The sequence below is a fragment of the Dipodomys ordii genome, unplaced genomic scaffold, assembly GCF_000151885.1.
Source record: "Dipodomys ordii isolate 6190 unplaced genomic scaffold, Dord_2.0 Scaffold5, whole genome shotgun sequence".
In the NCBI taxonomy this organism is placed as follows: domain Eukaryota; kingdom Metazoa; phylum Chordata; class Mammalia; order Rodentia; family Heteromyidae; genus Dipodomys; species Dipodomys ordii.
Genome location: NW_012267221.1, coordinates 4,637,819 through 4,652,815, shown reverse-complemented (window position 1 = coordinate 4,652,815; position 14,997 = coordinate 4,637,819). Strand labels below are relative to the sequence as shown.

Sequence of the window (14,997 nt, the reverse complement as noted above, 5' to 3'; positions counted from 1 at the left end):
GCTTTTTTCTTGAGAGCTGCTCTCACTAATAGTAATAGATGAAACCTAATGTTTCCCTTCCTCTGATTGCCTTATATTTAATAGTGACTATTGCTTCCTAGTGACTTTCTGGTACAACTTTATATCTCACAGGTGCTATACAAAGAGAATATGGGGAAAGCAACCCCCACACCTTTTACTCCTGAGATGGAAAGAGTCAAACGCAATCAAGAAAACTTTAGCTCGGTATTTCAGAGAGGAAAAAAAAATCATTAAAATTTTAACAAGCTTGGCCATTATGGCTATACCACTAATTTATCTTACAGTGTTTTCAAAACTTGTTAGCTTTTAAATTTTTTCCTTGACCATTTAAAAACAAACCAATCCTACTAGCTCACACTCATTTTACTTCTCATCCATTGCTTTCTGTTATAACATTTTAATGCCTTTCACTTTTTTGAGGTGTTTCTTACAGTGTGATGTAATTGAGCCATAACACCAACTACATTATTTTTTCGGAACTGGTTGACCCACTCTCTGATGTCTGGATGCTTTCTTGGCTCCCCTAGGTATTGTACAAAGAGAATATGAGAAAAGCAACTCCGACACCTGTTACTCCAGAGATGGAGAGAGCTAAGCGCAACCAAGAAAACATTAGCTCGGTATTTTCTAGGACTAAAATGGAGTAGTGCAACAACTTGTAAAATAACATTTTAACATGATGAAAACATGCCTTTCTCATTCAACTGAAAAACCACACTAAAATTTAAAGAGATAAATGCAACATCTTGGAAAATAACATTTTAACACCCATAAAAATGTGCAGTTCTTCCCTTGAAAATCTACACTAAAATTAACACAACTGTGCTTTTCAATTCCAAACAACCATACTAAACATAACTGCCAATGGTTTTCCTTCTTTTTGGGGTACTTTTTCATAACCAACATTGAGGTAGTTTTTCATAACCAACTATAACAAACTGATACTCTTACCTCTGCAGTTTTCTGCTCTCCACTACTTTTAAAGTATTTTATGAAATGGGTATTACTCAGAAATAGACATCTTCTTTGGTTTTGAAATATTGAGGTTTTATCTCTAGGGGACTTTTATTTCTGTGTTCGCATATTGGTTTGTGAAATGTGGACATTATCCCTTTTAAGGGATGGATCTTTCAGATTCCTTTTATTGTCAGATTTACTGACAGTACCACAGAATATGCTGGTGCTGATGCATCAATTCCTAACAAACTCAAGAGCCTACGTCCCCCCTGTCCAAAGTTATACTGTGTCTTTTCCCCTTCACCTTTGAAAATGAGTGTTTCATTTTCAAAGGCAAACAAATTCTTTGTCTTCTGATATGAGACCTACCTGTCCTCACGCAGTAATCTCGGTCCACTGTTAGTTCCACGTTTTGCTGGGTCCTGTCAGATGACTCGAGCTTCCCTCCCCAGCTTCTTCCATCTCCATCTCTGAAAAGGCTTTGAGGTTTAAGAATGAAGCCAGCCAGCCCTATGACCTATACTCATCTATGACCTCTCCTCCATAGGTTCTTTACTCTGACAGCTTCCGGAAACAAATACAAGGCAAAGCTGCTTATGTTTTGGATACCCCAGAGATGAGACGGGTGAGGGAAACCCAGAGGCACATCTCAACGGTGAGTCAGTGATTCCTCAGGGTTTACCGGTGGCCTGTTGGAAAATGAAAAAAAAGACAACAAGATGATCTCAGACAATATTTTAATAAAGCAACTTTTTATGGTATTTCAGGTGAAATATCATGAAGACTTTGAGAAACACAAGGGTTGCTTCACACCAGTGGTGACAGATCCTATTACTGAACGAGTAAAGAAGAATACACAGGACTTCAGTGACATTAACTACCGAGGAATTCAGAGGAAAGTGGTAGAAATGGAACAGAAACGGAATGATCAAGACCATGAGACCATTACAGGTAGTTAAAAACAAAAGTAAAATAACTATACCTAATTAAAGTACAAAGGACCCCAATCTGGTGATTCTTGGCGGTACCGGGCTTTGAACTCAGGGCCTTGCACTTGTCAGGTGGGCTCTCTGCTAACTCGGCCATGGCTCCAACCCTTTGTAGTCACTTTATTAATAAGGGCTTTTTTTCCCTATAATCTTCCTATTTACACTACCTATATAGCTTAGATAATGGTTTGCACCACTATCCCCAGCTTTTTTTTAAATGTTTTTTTAATTGTAAAAATATGGTGGGGGGGAGATGGGAAGGGATGGGAAGGGGAAACAAAGGAGGAGGCAAAACTGCTTGATAAGAAATGTACTCATTATCTTGCCCATGTAATTGTAACCCCTCTATACGGTATTTTCACTTTTAAAAAAAGTGTACAGAGGGGTTACAGTTACATGAGTAAGGTAATGGGTACATTTCCTGTCGAGCATTGTTAACATCTCCTTTGTTTTTCCCCTACCATCCCTTTCCTCCCCACCTTCTCTCTTCCCCCCTCCCCCACCCAGTTGTAATTTCTCTTGTATGTTCTTCCTCCCAGGTATAACCTGTTTTCACTGTATTTGACGTCAGTGCCCTGCATCTTGTATATACATTTTTCTAATTTGGGAACTGAAACCCAGCTTTTCACTGACTTAGATGTGGTCTTCTAAATTTTGGCTCTGGTCACCAGATCTCAGCCACCTACTTAGCTACGCAATCTGTCTTCATGAGATGTTATAGTAAAGTCCCTATCACCTCCTTGTGCAAAGCTGAGGTTTCTGCCTTTCTTTGTTCCCTTAAGATAAACAAGAATGATTCAGTCCTCCTGCTCTTTATGTTCATGGCTGAAAGGGTGTAAGAGTACCCATTTTGATCACTGGTTTTCCTTGCAGGTTTACGTGTCTGGAGAACCAATCCTGGCTCCGTTTTTGACTATGACCCAGCAGAAGACAATATTCAGTCCCGAAGCTTACACATGATCAATGGTATGTTATGCCAAAAGAGGTTTACAACACAAACCTCACCATTTGGTGGGCTCAGTAACTTTTAGGCATTGAAGTTTCTCCCCTCTGGAGTTGTTAGCTTTCTGAACTACCCTTGGAGAATGGGTAAAGCTAGTCAAATTCAAGTTAGAAAAATGTTTTAGTTCATTGACTCAGTCGTATCTCCTTCGGAGACATCATTATCATCTGTAGTTTTTTTGTAAATTAAGAAAGATAGTAAAAGTTAGAAATAAATTCTTTTGCAGAGGGCAGATGATGAATTTTCCCTGTATGTCAAGAAAGATATTCATTCAGCAAAACAGTGCCACATCTTCATACTTGCTGTTCATGTTAAAAAGTAGAATCCATATTACCATTCCTTAAAAGATTAATATTCTAGTTCACTGATGAAAAGAGATCAGTAAATCCTGGTTATGCCTTGACATGCTTAATTTTAAAGGTCTGTCCATAATATATTGGCACCCAGAGTATTTAAATCAACCAGGAAGTTAGGAGTCCTTTCTGGAGATATTGAAAATGAATTCTAAATGTGATTAATATCTACTTCCGTAAGCCAGAAAAATGGTCAAGGTGGTAGGAAGAGTAGTTAGTTAAGGATAGATTCACAGATTTGAAATCTGACTGACATAAGACCTTTGGACATATATTTAAATTATTACCTATAAAATAAAAATGACAACTATACATCTGAAACATTATGGAAAACTACAGTTAGCAAAAAAAAAGAACCACAATTGTGATGCAATTATGATTATTACCTTAAAAATTCCAACTCTGCTATATGTTGCCCAGCCCAAGCTCAGCGCCGGAGCCGGGAGCAGTCTCGATCTGCCAGTGCACTGAGCATCAGCGGGGGCGAAGAGAAGTCTGAGCACTCAGAAGCTGCCAACCACCACCTTTCCACCTACAGTGATGGTGGAGTCTTCTTCTCTGCAACCTCAACAGGTACAAATGGATGCTGCTGCCAACCACCACAGCTAGACTGTGACTGTAAGAGTAGTAACCACTGTAAAACAGAAAAACCTTGTTCTCTTTTTCTAATAATCAAAGGCTAAAATGGAGGAAAGTTACATGTAGTTAGAGGATTCATGTTCATCTGCTTTTTAGATCTCTTAGAAAAGACATTAGCTAGTTCCTGGAGGCTCATGCCTATAATCCTAGCTACTCACGAAGCTGAGAGCTGAAAATCACAGTTCAAAGCTAGCCCAGGCAAGAAAGTCCATGAGACCCTTCTCTTCAGTTAACCATCAGAAAACCAAAGTGGAACTGTGGCTCAAAGTGGTAGATACAAGCCTTGAGCAAAAAAGCTCAGGGATAATGCCCAGACCCTGCGTTCAAGCCCCATGACTGCCCAAAATAAAATAGAAAAGACAATATTCAGCTGCTTAACAGATTCAATATCTAGCCCTGTTCTTTTTGTTTCCCCCCTCTCCTATGTGTAGCTTACAAACATGTAAAAACCACAGAGCTCCCCCAACAACGATCATCTTCAGTTGCTACTCAACAGACAACATTATCTTCTATACCATCTCACCCATCTACTGCTGGAGTAAGTGACAACCTGTTCAAATCACTTGTTTGTTGATTATGTATTAGTTCATGTATTCTGTTCTTTGCTTTCTTTCAAACAAGATATTGTATTTCAGAAAAATGCTTTTGTTACCAGAAAACTTTACTACAGGCTAGGAAGTTGGCTCGGTTGGCAGAGTGCTTGCCTCGCATGCATGAGGCCCTGGGTTCAATTCCTCAGCACCACATAAACAGAAAAAGCCGGAAGTGGCACTGTGGCTCAAGTGGTAGGGCGCTAGCCTTGAGCTGAAGAGCTGAGGGACAGTGCCCAGGCCCAGAATTCAGCCCCCACAACCGACAAAAAACAAAAACAAAAAAATCTCACTACAAAAACCCAAATTAAAAGCAAGCATTATTCAGTGACTGAGAGAGAGAGACAGAGATAGAGAGACCGAGAGGCAGAGAGACCGAGAGAGAGGCATAAACTTTGGCTCACAGATTTTACAAACTATCCCAAAACATTTACTGTGTAGGCTGGCAGCTTGAGCATGTAATTACTGTGAGTCTATGATCGGAAGGATTGTAGTTCAAGGACAGCTTGGGCAAAAGAGATTGTTAAGACCCATTCTCAGGAGAGAGTTGAATGTAGTAGTTGGTACTGGTGATATCCTACCTACAATGGGAGGCCTAAAACAGGCAGATGTCAGGCGAGGCACATATCTGGGCAGGAAGCAAAACCCCCTCTCAAAAGCTTCAGACATGGCTCAGAAACAAAGTACCTTCCTAGTCAGGGCCAGGCCCTGCATTCAAACTCCATTATCACACAGATACACTTACTGTGCTTGAAATCATATTTCAAAGATGTATATATATTTGTGTATGTATGTACACATGCATGGAAGCACATATATACATTTATATATAGTGAAAAAGTAAGCCAACTATGTTAACATTTCACAAGGCTTCATTAAAACTCACTTAAAAACTCAGTATCACTAAAGCATAATACTTTATAACTGAAAAGCATTTGTGTGAACATACTTGAATATAAAAAATAACTACATATTTAGACATTATATTTCAGTGTTATAAATTTGCCACTTCTCCTAAAAGAATAAAATTAGGTGGTTCTAATGAAATTCTCAAAGGGAATTTTTTAATTGGATATGTTAATCTTTTAATTTATTTGAAATAGATATGTCAGAATAGCAAAGCAAATTTTAATACATCATAAAATAGAGGATTATTTTAATCAAATATGGGTGGGGCACACAGTGGATACAAAAATACGTGAAATCCAGAAATAATCTTGAAAAGGAAGCTGAGGCAAGAGGATCATAAAGGCTAGCTGGACTACCACAGAAACGGCTTTTGTTGGAAAAAAAATCGGCAGGAAGTTCATGATCTTGAGATACATTAGTATCTACTTAACAAAAATAATGAAAATTACTCACCTGAAAGTGTATTTCAGTAACAGCTGTTCAAAGATCTAAACATAAAAAATAAGACTGTAAAAACATAGCCGAAAAAAAATTGGCTGATGAACTTGACCATTAAAAGAAGACTAACGGGGCTGGGAAGATGGCTTAGTGGTAGAGCGCTTGTCTTGCATGCCTGAGGCCCTAGGTTCGATTCCTCAGCACCACATAAGCAAAAAGAACAAAGCCGGAAGTGGTGCTGTGGCTCAAGTGGTAGAGCACTAGCCTTGAGCTGAAGAGCTGAGGGACAGTGCCCAGGCCCAGAGTTCAGGCCCCACAACCGGACCCAAAAACTAAAAAAGGAAAGAAAAGAAAAGAAGCCTAACTTCCTTTTTATTCTGTTACTTTATGTCTTTGGGAGTATAAGGGGAAGCACAGAAATGGAGGAACAAAGGGTGAACAAATAGAGCAACAGACAGTATGCTGAAAATGAACAATGAACTGTGCAACTTATTGGTAGGGATGGGAGGGAAAAACTGTGAGGAAGGGGTGACATTGTCAAAAAGTGAACTCTGGGCCTGGGCGCTGTCCCTCAGCTCTTCAGCTCAAGGCTAGTGCTCTACCACTAAGCCACAGCACCACTTCCGGTTTTTTCTGCTTATGTGGTGCCTCATACATGCAAGGCAAGCGCTCTACCATTGAGCCACCTTCCCAGCCCCAGAGTTCAGGCCCCATGACCAACAAAAAAAAAAAAGTACTCTTTACCTATGTAACTATAACTTCTCTGTATATCATCTTTAAAATAGCATCATCTTTAAAATACATAGGGGCCAGGCGCTCAGGAAGCTGAGATCTGAGCTCAAAGCCAACCCAGACAGTAAAAAGTCTGTTGAGACTATTCTCTCCAATTAACCACCAGAAAACTGGAATTGGCACTGTGGCTCAGAGTGGTAGAGCACTAGCCTACTAGCAAAAGAGCTCAGGGGTAACACCCAGGCCTTGAGTTTTTAAGCCTTATGATCACCACCACCAACAGCAAAATGGCCCCAAATGACTACTAATGCAAATGAAAACAAGTGTCATGCAAACATTATAGTAAGCTTTTGTCAAACTAATTGTACAAAGGGATATTGTGATATTTCTATATCTATCTATCTATATATCTATAGATAGATATAGATATATATATGTACTTGGATGAAATTCACCTCATCTATGACTCTTCCTTCATCCCTCTGGTCTCTCCTCACTTGTAACAATTTCAGTGAGTTTCATTACGCTATTTAATACAAAGTAGTTTATGTTATAAAATACAAATATCATTTGCAAGAGCACTTGCATCTTTCAGATCTTAGGGATTAATGATTAAAATATATGCACATATAAAAACTCCATTACACTGCCCATGTAATTGTAACCCCTCTGTACAGTATTTTCACAATAAAAAATAAAAAAAACTCCATTGCATAACTCGCATATGCTAAGAATCTTTAAAAACTGAATGATGTTGTGACTATTATGGGGGCTGGTACCAGCAAAGCCAATGAGGAGAAGATGAATATGAAAAATAAAACAATTAAACTGATTGTTTTAAGGAAGGCAGAAGGTGGATCTAGAAGAGTAATAGAGGGGGTGAAATTGATCACATTGTATCCATGCATGTATGGAAGAAGCCCCCTGAAACTAATAACGTTTCTCCAAAAATTATAATGCACATTCTAATGTTAAAGGAAAAGTGATTAGTAAAACTTCAGAAGAGAAGGAATGGTTAATTTATGATAATATTAAAACATGGAAATTTTCTGCAGCAGCAAAAATAAAAAAAATTATGGAAGAACTTGCAAGCTAGGACAAATCATTGTTATAGGCCAAGTGGAATCATTTATGCAGGGAAAGAGGGAAAATGAGTTAATATAAATGTGTGCATATTTCAGGATACAAGAAAAAAATTCATAGGTTACATTCCAAACAAACACTGCTATTAGGAATACACTACTTAACCATATTTACTGTTTGCCTCCAAAGTACCATGTATTTAAAACATGCTGGGCAGCTCTTAAAAACTTCCTACTGGCATGCTTACAAATCATCAAAACAAATAGGGATTCAGGTGGACCCATTGCAACAACGAGATGTATAAGACATTATGTGGAAAAACAAACTTCGCAACTTTGGTGTGGGGGGGGATAAGGGGGCGGGGAAACAGGGGAGATGGGAAGGGATGGGAAGGGGAAACACAGGAGGAGGCAACAATGCTTGATAAAAAATGTACTCATTACCTTGCTCATGTAATTGTAACCCCTTTGTACGGTATTTTCACAATAAAAAGGATAAAAATATGAGAATAAAAATATTAAAAAAGAGATGGATGTGGATGGCACATAAACCTAAGTAACATAATTCCTTATATTTAGTGAGGAATATAGAAACATTGTAATAATATATGCTATAATAAACTCTAGATACATTCAAAGGGAAAGATGCTAAAGACAAAGTGAGCATGCTAAAAAATATTTCAAAACACTTATCCTTAGCTCCAAGGAATTAACATGGCAGCAGCAGACTGAGGCTGGATAGTTTCTGGCAGAGGTCTCTTGTGTATGTGTTTATAGCAGTCTTTGTGAGCCTAAGACTGCTTTCCCCAAAACCTTTTGCGTTTTAGTGACCCTATTTTGATTCTGACGACTTTTACACAACGTGTTTTACTAAGGCATTTAAAGTTCGTTTCTAAAAACACACGATTGACTGCCTAAAAAGGGAGACCAAGGCCAGAACCAAGTAGGTAAAAACACAATTTTATGAGCTTATAATTAACAGAGCATTCAAAATAGAATATAAAATTTTTATTTTTACAAAGTTGTAATGACTAGTACTGTTATCCCCAGCACATAAGTTACACTCCTCCTCGGTGTACACAGACCAGAGTAGATAATGTAATGGCCAAATTGTCTTCCTAAGAGGCTGTGCCATTTCATCTTCACATCCGCTGTTTGCTGGTTAGTTATCACCATTTTCCTCCTGGTTTTGTATTTCCCTGATGGTCGAGGATGTGGGAAATCTTTTCTTCTGCTTGTTTATTGGTGTGTCTTCTCTAGAGAGATGTCTGCACGTATCCTTTGTTTGATGAGTTGGAAGTTCTAATATATTCCTGATGTTAATTCCTTTGTAGATTTCTAATACTGAGTTTTTACTTTCTTGGTGAATGTTAGCATACTTTTGTGTGACTTAAATGTAGATAGCCATTTTTTTAAGTTGTAAACTGGATTTTAATAATTTGAATAACCAATTGTTCTATTTTTTAACTCCCAAACTAGAAAATCTTCCGCGCCATCTATGACTACATGGCTGCAGACGCAGATGAGGTATCCTTCAAAGATGGAGATGCTATTGTAAACGTTCAAGCTATTGATGAAGGCTGGATGTATGGCACAGTGCAGAGGACTGGCAGAACTGGCATGCTCCCAGCCAACTATGTGGAAGCTATTTAGGCACGTGTGGATACAGTATCTGCAATTCCTGCAGCCAACATTTCACTTTAGACTCCATTGTTACCCAAGCTCCGAACTGCCTGATGGTTTTTTGTGTCAGTACAAGGGTTGGCCACAGCATACCTTAATGTGTTCCTACACAAACTCGTGTGTTTTAGTATTCTCCATTAAAACAAATGTTAGTAAACTTAAACCTATGAAAGTTACTTTTAAAAAATTAACCATGCTCAAACTGCCTTTGGGATTTGAAGTATGCTGAACTTCAAAATGAAATCTTCTAAGGAAGCTTCTTCAATGTTATACAGTATTACTATATTGACTCACTTTCCCAATTACAAAACATACCTTCTTCCTTGCTTACTACTAAATGTTAGTGTTTGATCTAGTTTGGAATTATTCACAAACTGATAACTAATAAAATCTTTAATTCTGCAACCAACTATGATGGAATGAATTTTTTAATGGATTTTACAAATTCCTTACAATTTAACTAAATTAAAAGTGCACTACCTTAGACATTCTCAAAACTATCCAAACTTGTGGATTAATGATGAAAGCATGGAAAAAGGTCTTCCAAGAAAATAGACCGAGGGGCCTGGGAAGGTGGTTCAGTGGTAAAGTACTTGCCTTGCATGCATGAGGCCCTGGGTTCGAGTCCTCAGCACCCTCATAAGCAGAAAAAGCTGGAAGTGGTGCTGTGACTCAAGTGGTAGAGTGCTAGCCTTGAACTGAAGAACTGAGGAACAGCACCCAGGCCCAGAGTTCAAGCCCCACGACTGACCCAAAAAAAGAAAAGGAAAGAAAATAGATCCTGTAAACAAGTAGGAATAGCCACACATATCTGACAAAATAGACTTCAAACTAAAATTCATCAGATAAGGGAATAATCCATGAAGTGGTTATAGTTAACACATCTGTATCATAAGTGCTAACAGATCTTATAAGTGCTAATAAACCCCAACGCAATTGTGGGAGACTTCAATATCCCTCATAGGTCATCCAAAACAAAGCAACATAGACTTTTAACACCTATAGAGAATTTTATCCAATAGTTGCTTTATGTCTTAGGATATGATCTATTTTGGGGAAAAATGTATATTGTGTAAGACCTAGCAAACACAAAAGAACTGAAATAACTGTATTCTTAAGAGTTCAACAGCAAAACATATTACAGAAAACATTTAAAACATTGCTAAATGACATGTGGGTCAATGAAAAACAAAGGCAGAAATCAGTAACTCCCCTAATTTAATGAAAATGAAAGCATATCCTGTCACAAATTTGGAACACAGCAAAAGAAGTACTAAAAGAAAGCCTATAGCCATAAGTACCAACATAGAAACAACAACAACAAAAAGAGTGTATACTCAATGGCCTTATGATGCACCTCTAATTTCTAAAAAAAATAATAAAGATTAGGGCGGAAATTAATGAAACCAAGAGTTTAAAAAAAAAAGAAACAAAGATTTGGTTCCTTGAATAAAATAAGAGATTCAAATTAATAAAATCCAAAGCATCACAAGGAATATTTAAATATGCAAACAGGAAAATCTAAAAGAAATGGATTTTTTTTTCTTTTTGTCAGTCGTGGGGCCTAAACTCTGGGCCTGGGTGCTGTCCCTCAGCTCTTCAGCTCAAGGCTAGCACTCTACCACTTGAGCCACAGCACTACTTCCAGATTTTTCTGTGCTGAGGAATCGAACCCAGGACCTTATGCATGTGAGCCAAGCACTCTACCACTGAGCCACCTTTCCAGCCCAGAAATGGACAAATTTTTAAGATACAGTGACACACCAAAATTGAACCAAGAAATTATCAATAACCTAAATCGGCTATGAGAGGCAATGAAATTGAAGCAGTAATGTCTCCCATCAAAGAAAAGTTCAGGGCCAGGAAGACTGCCAAATTCTACCATATCTTCAAAAAGAACACTAAATACTCTTCAAACTCTTCATCAATTAGGAAAGGAACACTACTAAACTCATCCTAAGGTTCCAAAACCAGATAGAGATAAAAAAGAATTACAGATCAATTTGATGAACACTGATGCAAGAATTCCAAATAAAAGCATGGCAAACTGAATGTGACACATTGTAAGGATCATACCTGAACTAGTTGCTTTTCCTCCTAATGATAGTTCAACAGAAATCAATAGAAGTAATATGTCAAGCCAGTTCTAATGGCTCACACCTGTAATCCTACCTACTCAGGAGGCTGAGATCTGAGGATCATAGTTAAAAGCCAGACCAGGCAAGAAAGTCTGTGAGACTCTCATCTCCAATAAACTACTCAGAAAAGCTGAAAGTGAGACTGTGGCTCAAGCTAAAGCAGCTCAGGGACAGCACCCAGGACCAGAGTTCAAGTCTTAGGACTGGCAAATAAAAAAAGTAATATGTCATATAAACTCAAGAACAAAACTCATGTGGATCATGTCAATATATAAAATACCTTTGACAGAATTCAACATTAACTTATGATAAAAGTTTTGAAGAGGACTGGGAAGGTGGCTCAGTGGTAGAGTGCTTGCCTTGCATGCATGAGGCCCTGCGTTCGATTCCTCAGCAACACATATGCAGAAAAAGCCAGACATGGCGCTGTGGCTCAAGTGGTAAAGTGCTAGCTTTGAGCTGAAGGGCTGAGGGACAGCACCCAGGCCCAGAGTTCAGGCCCCACGACTGACCAAAAAAAAAAAAAAAAGTTTTGAAGAAACTTAAAAAAAGAATGTACCTAAACTTAATACTGACAAACCCACAGCCATCATATTAAATGGGAAATCCAGAATTTCTCTTAAACATTGCAATTTCATATATTCTCCTCTGCATCAAATTCTTTTATAAACACTTAAAATCCAAAATCCAAAATCAGGTGGCAAGATGTAGTTTGGTGATCCCTGTTCCACTAACTACTTCGGGAACTGAACACTGCCATACTCATTTCTATATTCAAAATGGACAATCCTAATTCCACTTTCTTTACAAAAAATTCCATTCTATAAAAATAAAATGCTTTGATACTATTCAATTGTGTTAGGATGTTCCATTTTAGTTCCATGATACTTTATTTTAAAGGTGAACTTCCTAGTTATAAACTTTTCATTTAAGAAAGCTGAAACCAGGCACCAGTGGTTCATACCTGCAATCCTAGCTACACAGAAGGCTGAGATCAGAGAAACAATTCAAAGCTAGGCCAGGCAGGGAAGTCTCTGAGACTATCTGCACGGAACTACCAAAAAAATAAAAATAAAAAAATAAAAAAAGCCATAGTGTAGTTGTGGCTCAAGAGGTTTAAGACTGGCCTTGAGCAAAAGCTCAAGGGACAGTGCCTAGGACCTGAATTCAAGCCCCATGATCAGCATCAAAAAAACAAAACTTCAGTGAACTGGATATAGTGATGTATTATCTGTCATTCTAGTAATTGTAATAATTCTAGCCTAACACAGGTAGATTGTGCCCTGCCACAGTGCTAGTCTGGAAGCAAAACTCTCAATAAGCTGGAGAGGTGGCCCAGCAGTAGGAATGCCTGCTTAGCAAGTAGTCACAGTCCAGAAAATAGTTACTTCAAAAAAGTTGTCATTTGCCGGAAACTATCACTGAGAGAATGGAAGCATGGCTCCAGTGCCCACTAGGTACAGTCCCTTAAATTCTTTTTTTGGGGGGGGGGGTAGTTCTGGTCATGGGGCCTGAACTCTGGGCCTGGGTGCTGTCCCTCAGCTCTTCAGCTCAAGGCGAGCACTCTACCACTTGAGCCACAGGGCCACTTCCGGCTTTTTTCTTTTTGCTTATGTGGTGCTGAGGAATCCAACCCAGGGCCTCGGGCATGCAAGGCAAGCGCTCTACCACTGAGTCACCTTCCCAGCCCACTCCCTTAAATTCTTAATCCAGAAGATTAAGGGAAGATACTAGTTAAAAGGTAGAACACTAAATATAAACAATCACTTTGAGGCCGGGCACTGGTGGCTCACGCCTGTAATCCTAGCTACTCAGGAGGCTGAGATCTGAGAATCATGGTTCAAAGCCAGCCCAGGCAGGAGAGACCTTGAGACTCCTATCTCCAATAAACTACCAGAAAACCGGAAGTGGCGCTGTAGCTCAAGTGGTAGAGCGCTGTAGCTCAAGTGGTAGAGCGCTAGCCTTGAGCTGAAGAGCTGAGGGACAGCGGCCAGGCCCAGAGTTCAAGCCCCATGACCGACAAAAAAACAAACAAACAGTCACTTTGGGTGTATATGAACAATTACAGCACAGTTCTTAGGGAATACTGTCAGAACTATTTTCAAAATATTTAAGATGTATCCTGATATAACATGGCTTGTTTACTATTAAATTTTCAGCTTTATGTTCCCTTCCTTCTCTGTTTGGCTGATTGGGACACAGGGTCTGACTAAGCATGGTGGTACATGCTTGTAATCTCACAATGAGGAGGTTAAGCAAGATGAGATCAGCCTGGTGAAATCTTAAGAACACAAGAGAATTTGATTCTCCTGCCTCAGTCTCTATAGAGCAGATCTCAGGAATACATCATCATGCCCACCCAGTTAGGCTTAATGTTATTTCCACAAGCACAAATTAGAAAAGATAATATTCACAAAGAATACAAAAGTTGCAGTGTTTTTCTTTCCATTGACATAAAGTGAAAATACTGTCTTCAAATAACTTCGTAGTGTCATCTAATTCTAAGGGTATTTTATTCAAAGTGTCATTTATTCTAAGGGCATTTTCCAGGGAAATAAGCATTTACAGCGTAGTATGTCATATTGGGTTTCATTAGTCTTTAGACAAGGCTTAGTCTGTGAAGAAAAAATGGCTAAGACTCATTAAGTGAGTGAACTCTTGCAATTATTAAACGTTACTAAGATTTGGCAGACCTTCAAACCTTAAGGACTTAAGAACTTTAATGATATTTTCACAAAGATGCAAAGCATGATACATAATAGACATCTACCATTAACTGTGCCATAAGAAACCACAGAATCAGGACTGGAGACAAGGGAGAATGTTCCCCAAGGAGGTGGCCCAGAGTTTAGTCCTTAGTATCACAAAGAAAAATGGGAAGGAAAAAAAATCCTCCAATAAATTCTAACAATTTGACTCATGACTTGATTTTTGGCTACATTCTCTTAAGTACTTTAAATACCTTTTTTTTAAAAAACAAAGAGTATTTAAATGAAGGAAATATGACAACAGAAACCCAAAAACATTCACTTTACTCAATTCTTTCAAATTTCACATTACAGTGAAAGACTTTTTTTTAATGGGGGTGGGAGGTGTTGTTGTGGGCTTGAACTCCAAGCTTGGGCCTTGCCCTGGAGCTTTTGGCTCAAGAATAGCATTCTACAACTTTGAGCCATAACATTACTTCCAGATTTCTGGTGGTTAATCGGAGATAAGAGTCTCATGGACTTTCCTGCCCTGGCTGGCTTTGAACTGAGATCCTCAGATCTCAGCCTCCTGAGGAGCTAGGATTACAGTCATGAGCCACCAGGGCCTGGCTCTGGCAATAATCTTGAATTAAAAATCTCTCTAGGTTGCAGGACAGCCTTAAAGGCCTATTTTAATGTGTGGTCCTTGTATATCCTCTGGAAGTGCTAAAAATGCAGACACAGAGCCAGGCACACACCTGTAATCCAACCTTCTC

General features: G+C 38.7%; 1 protein-coding gene across 1 annotated transcript in view; it reads left to right on the top strand.

Annotated features, from left to right (window-relative positions):
* Positions 1–9,711, top strand: part of Neb (nebulin) — a 212,880-nt gene extending 203,169 nt beyond the window's left edge. Inside the window, exons 136-143 of the mRNA XM_013027220.1 lie at positions 133–225; positions 549–641; positions 1,526–1,633; positions 1,746–1,929; positions 2,841–2,933; positions 3,744–3,896; positions 4,394–4,500; positions 9,193–9,711. Coding sequence (XP_012882674.1) covers positions 133–225; positions 549–641; positions 1,526–1,633; positions 1,746–1,929; positions 2,841–2,933; positions 3,744–3,896; positions 4,394–4,500; positions 9,193–9,366 — 1,005 coding nt within the window. The 3' untranslated portion in view covers positions 9,367–9,711. The remainder of the gene's footprint in view (positions 1–132; positions 226–548; positions 642–1,525; positions 1,634–1,745; positions 1,930–2,840; positions 2,934–3,743; positions 3,897–4,393; positions 4,501–9,192) is intronic.
* Positions 9,712–14,997: the final 5,286 nt, after the last annotated feature.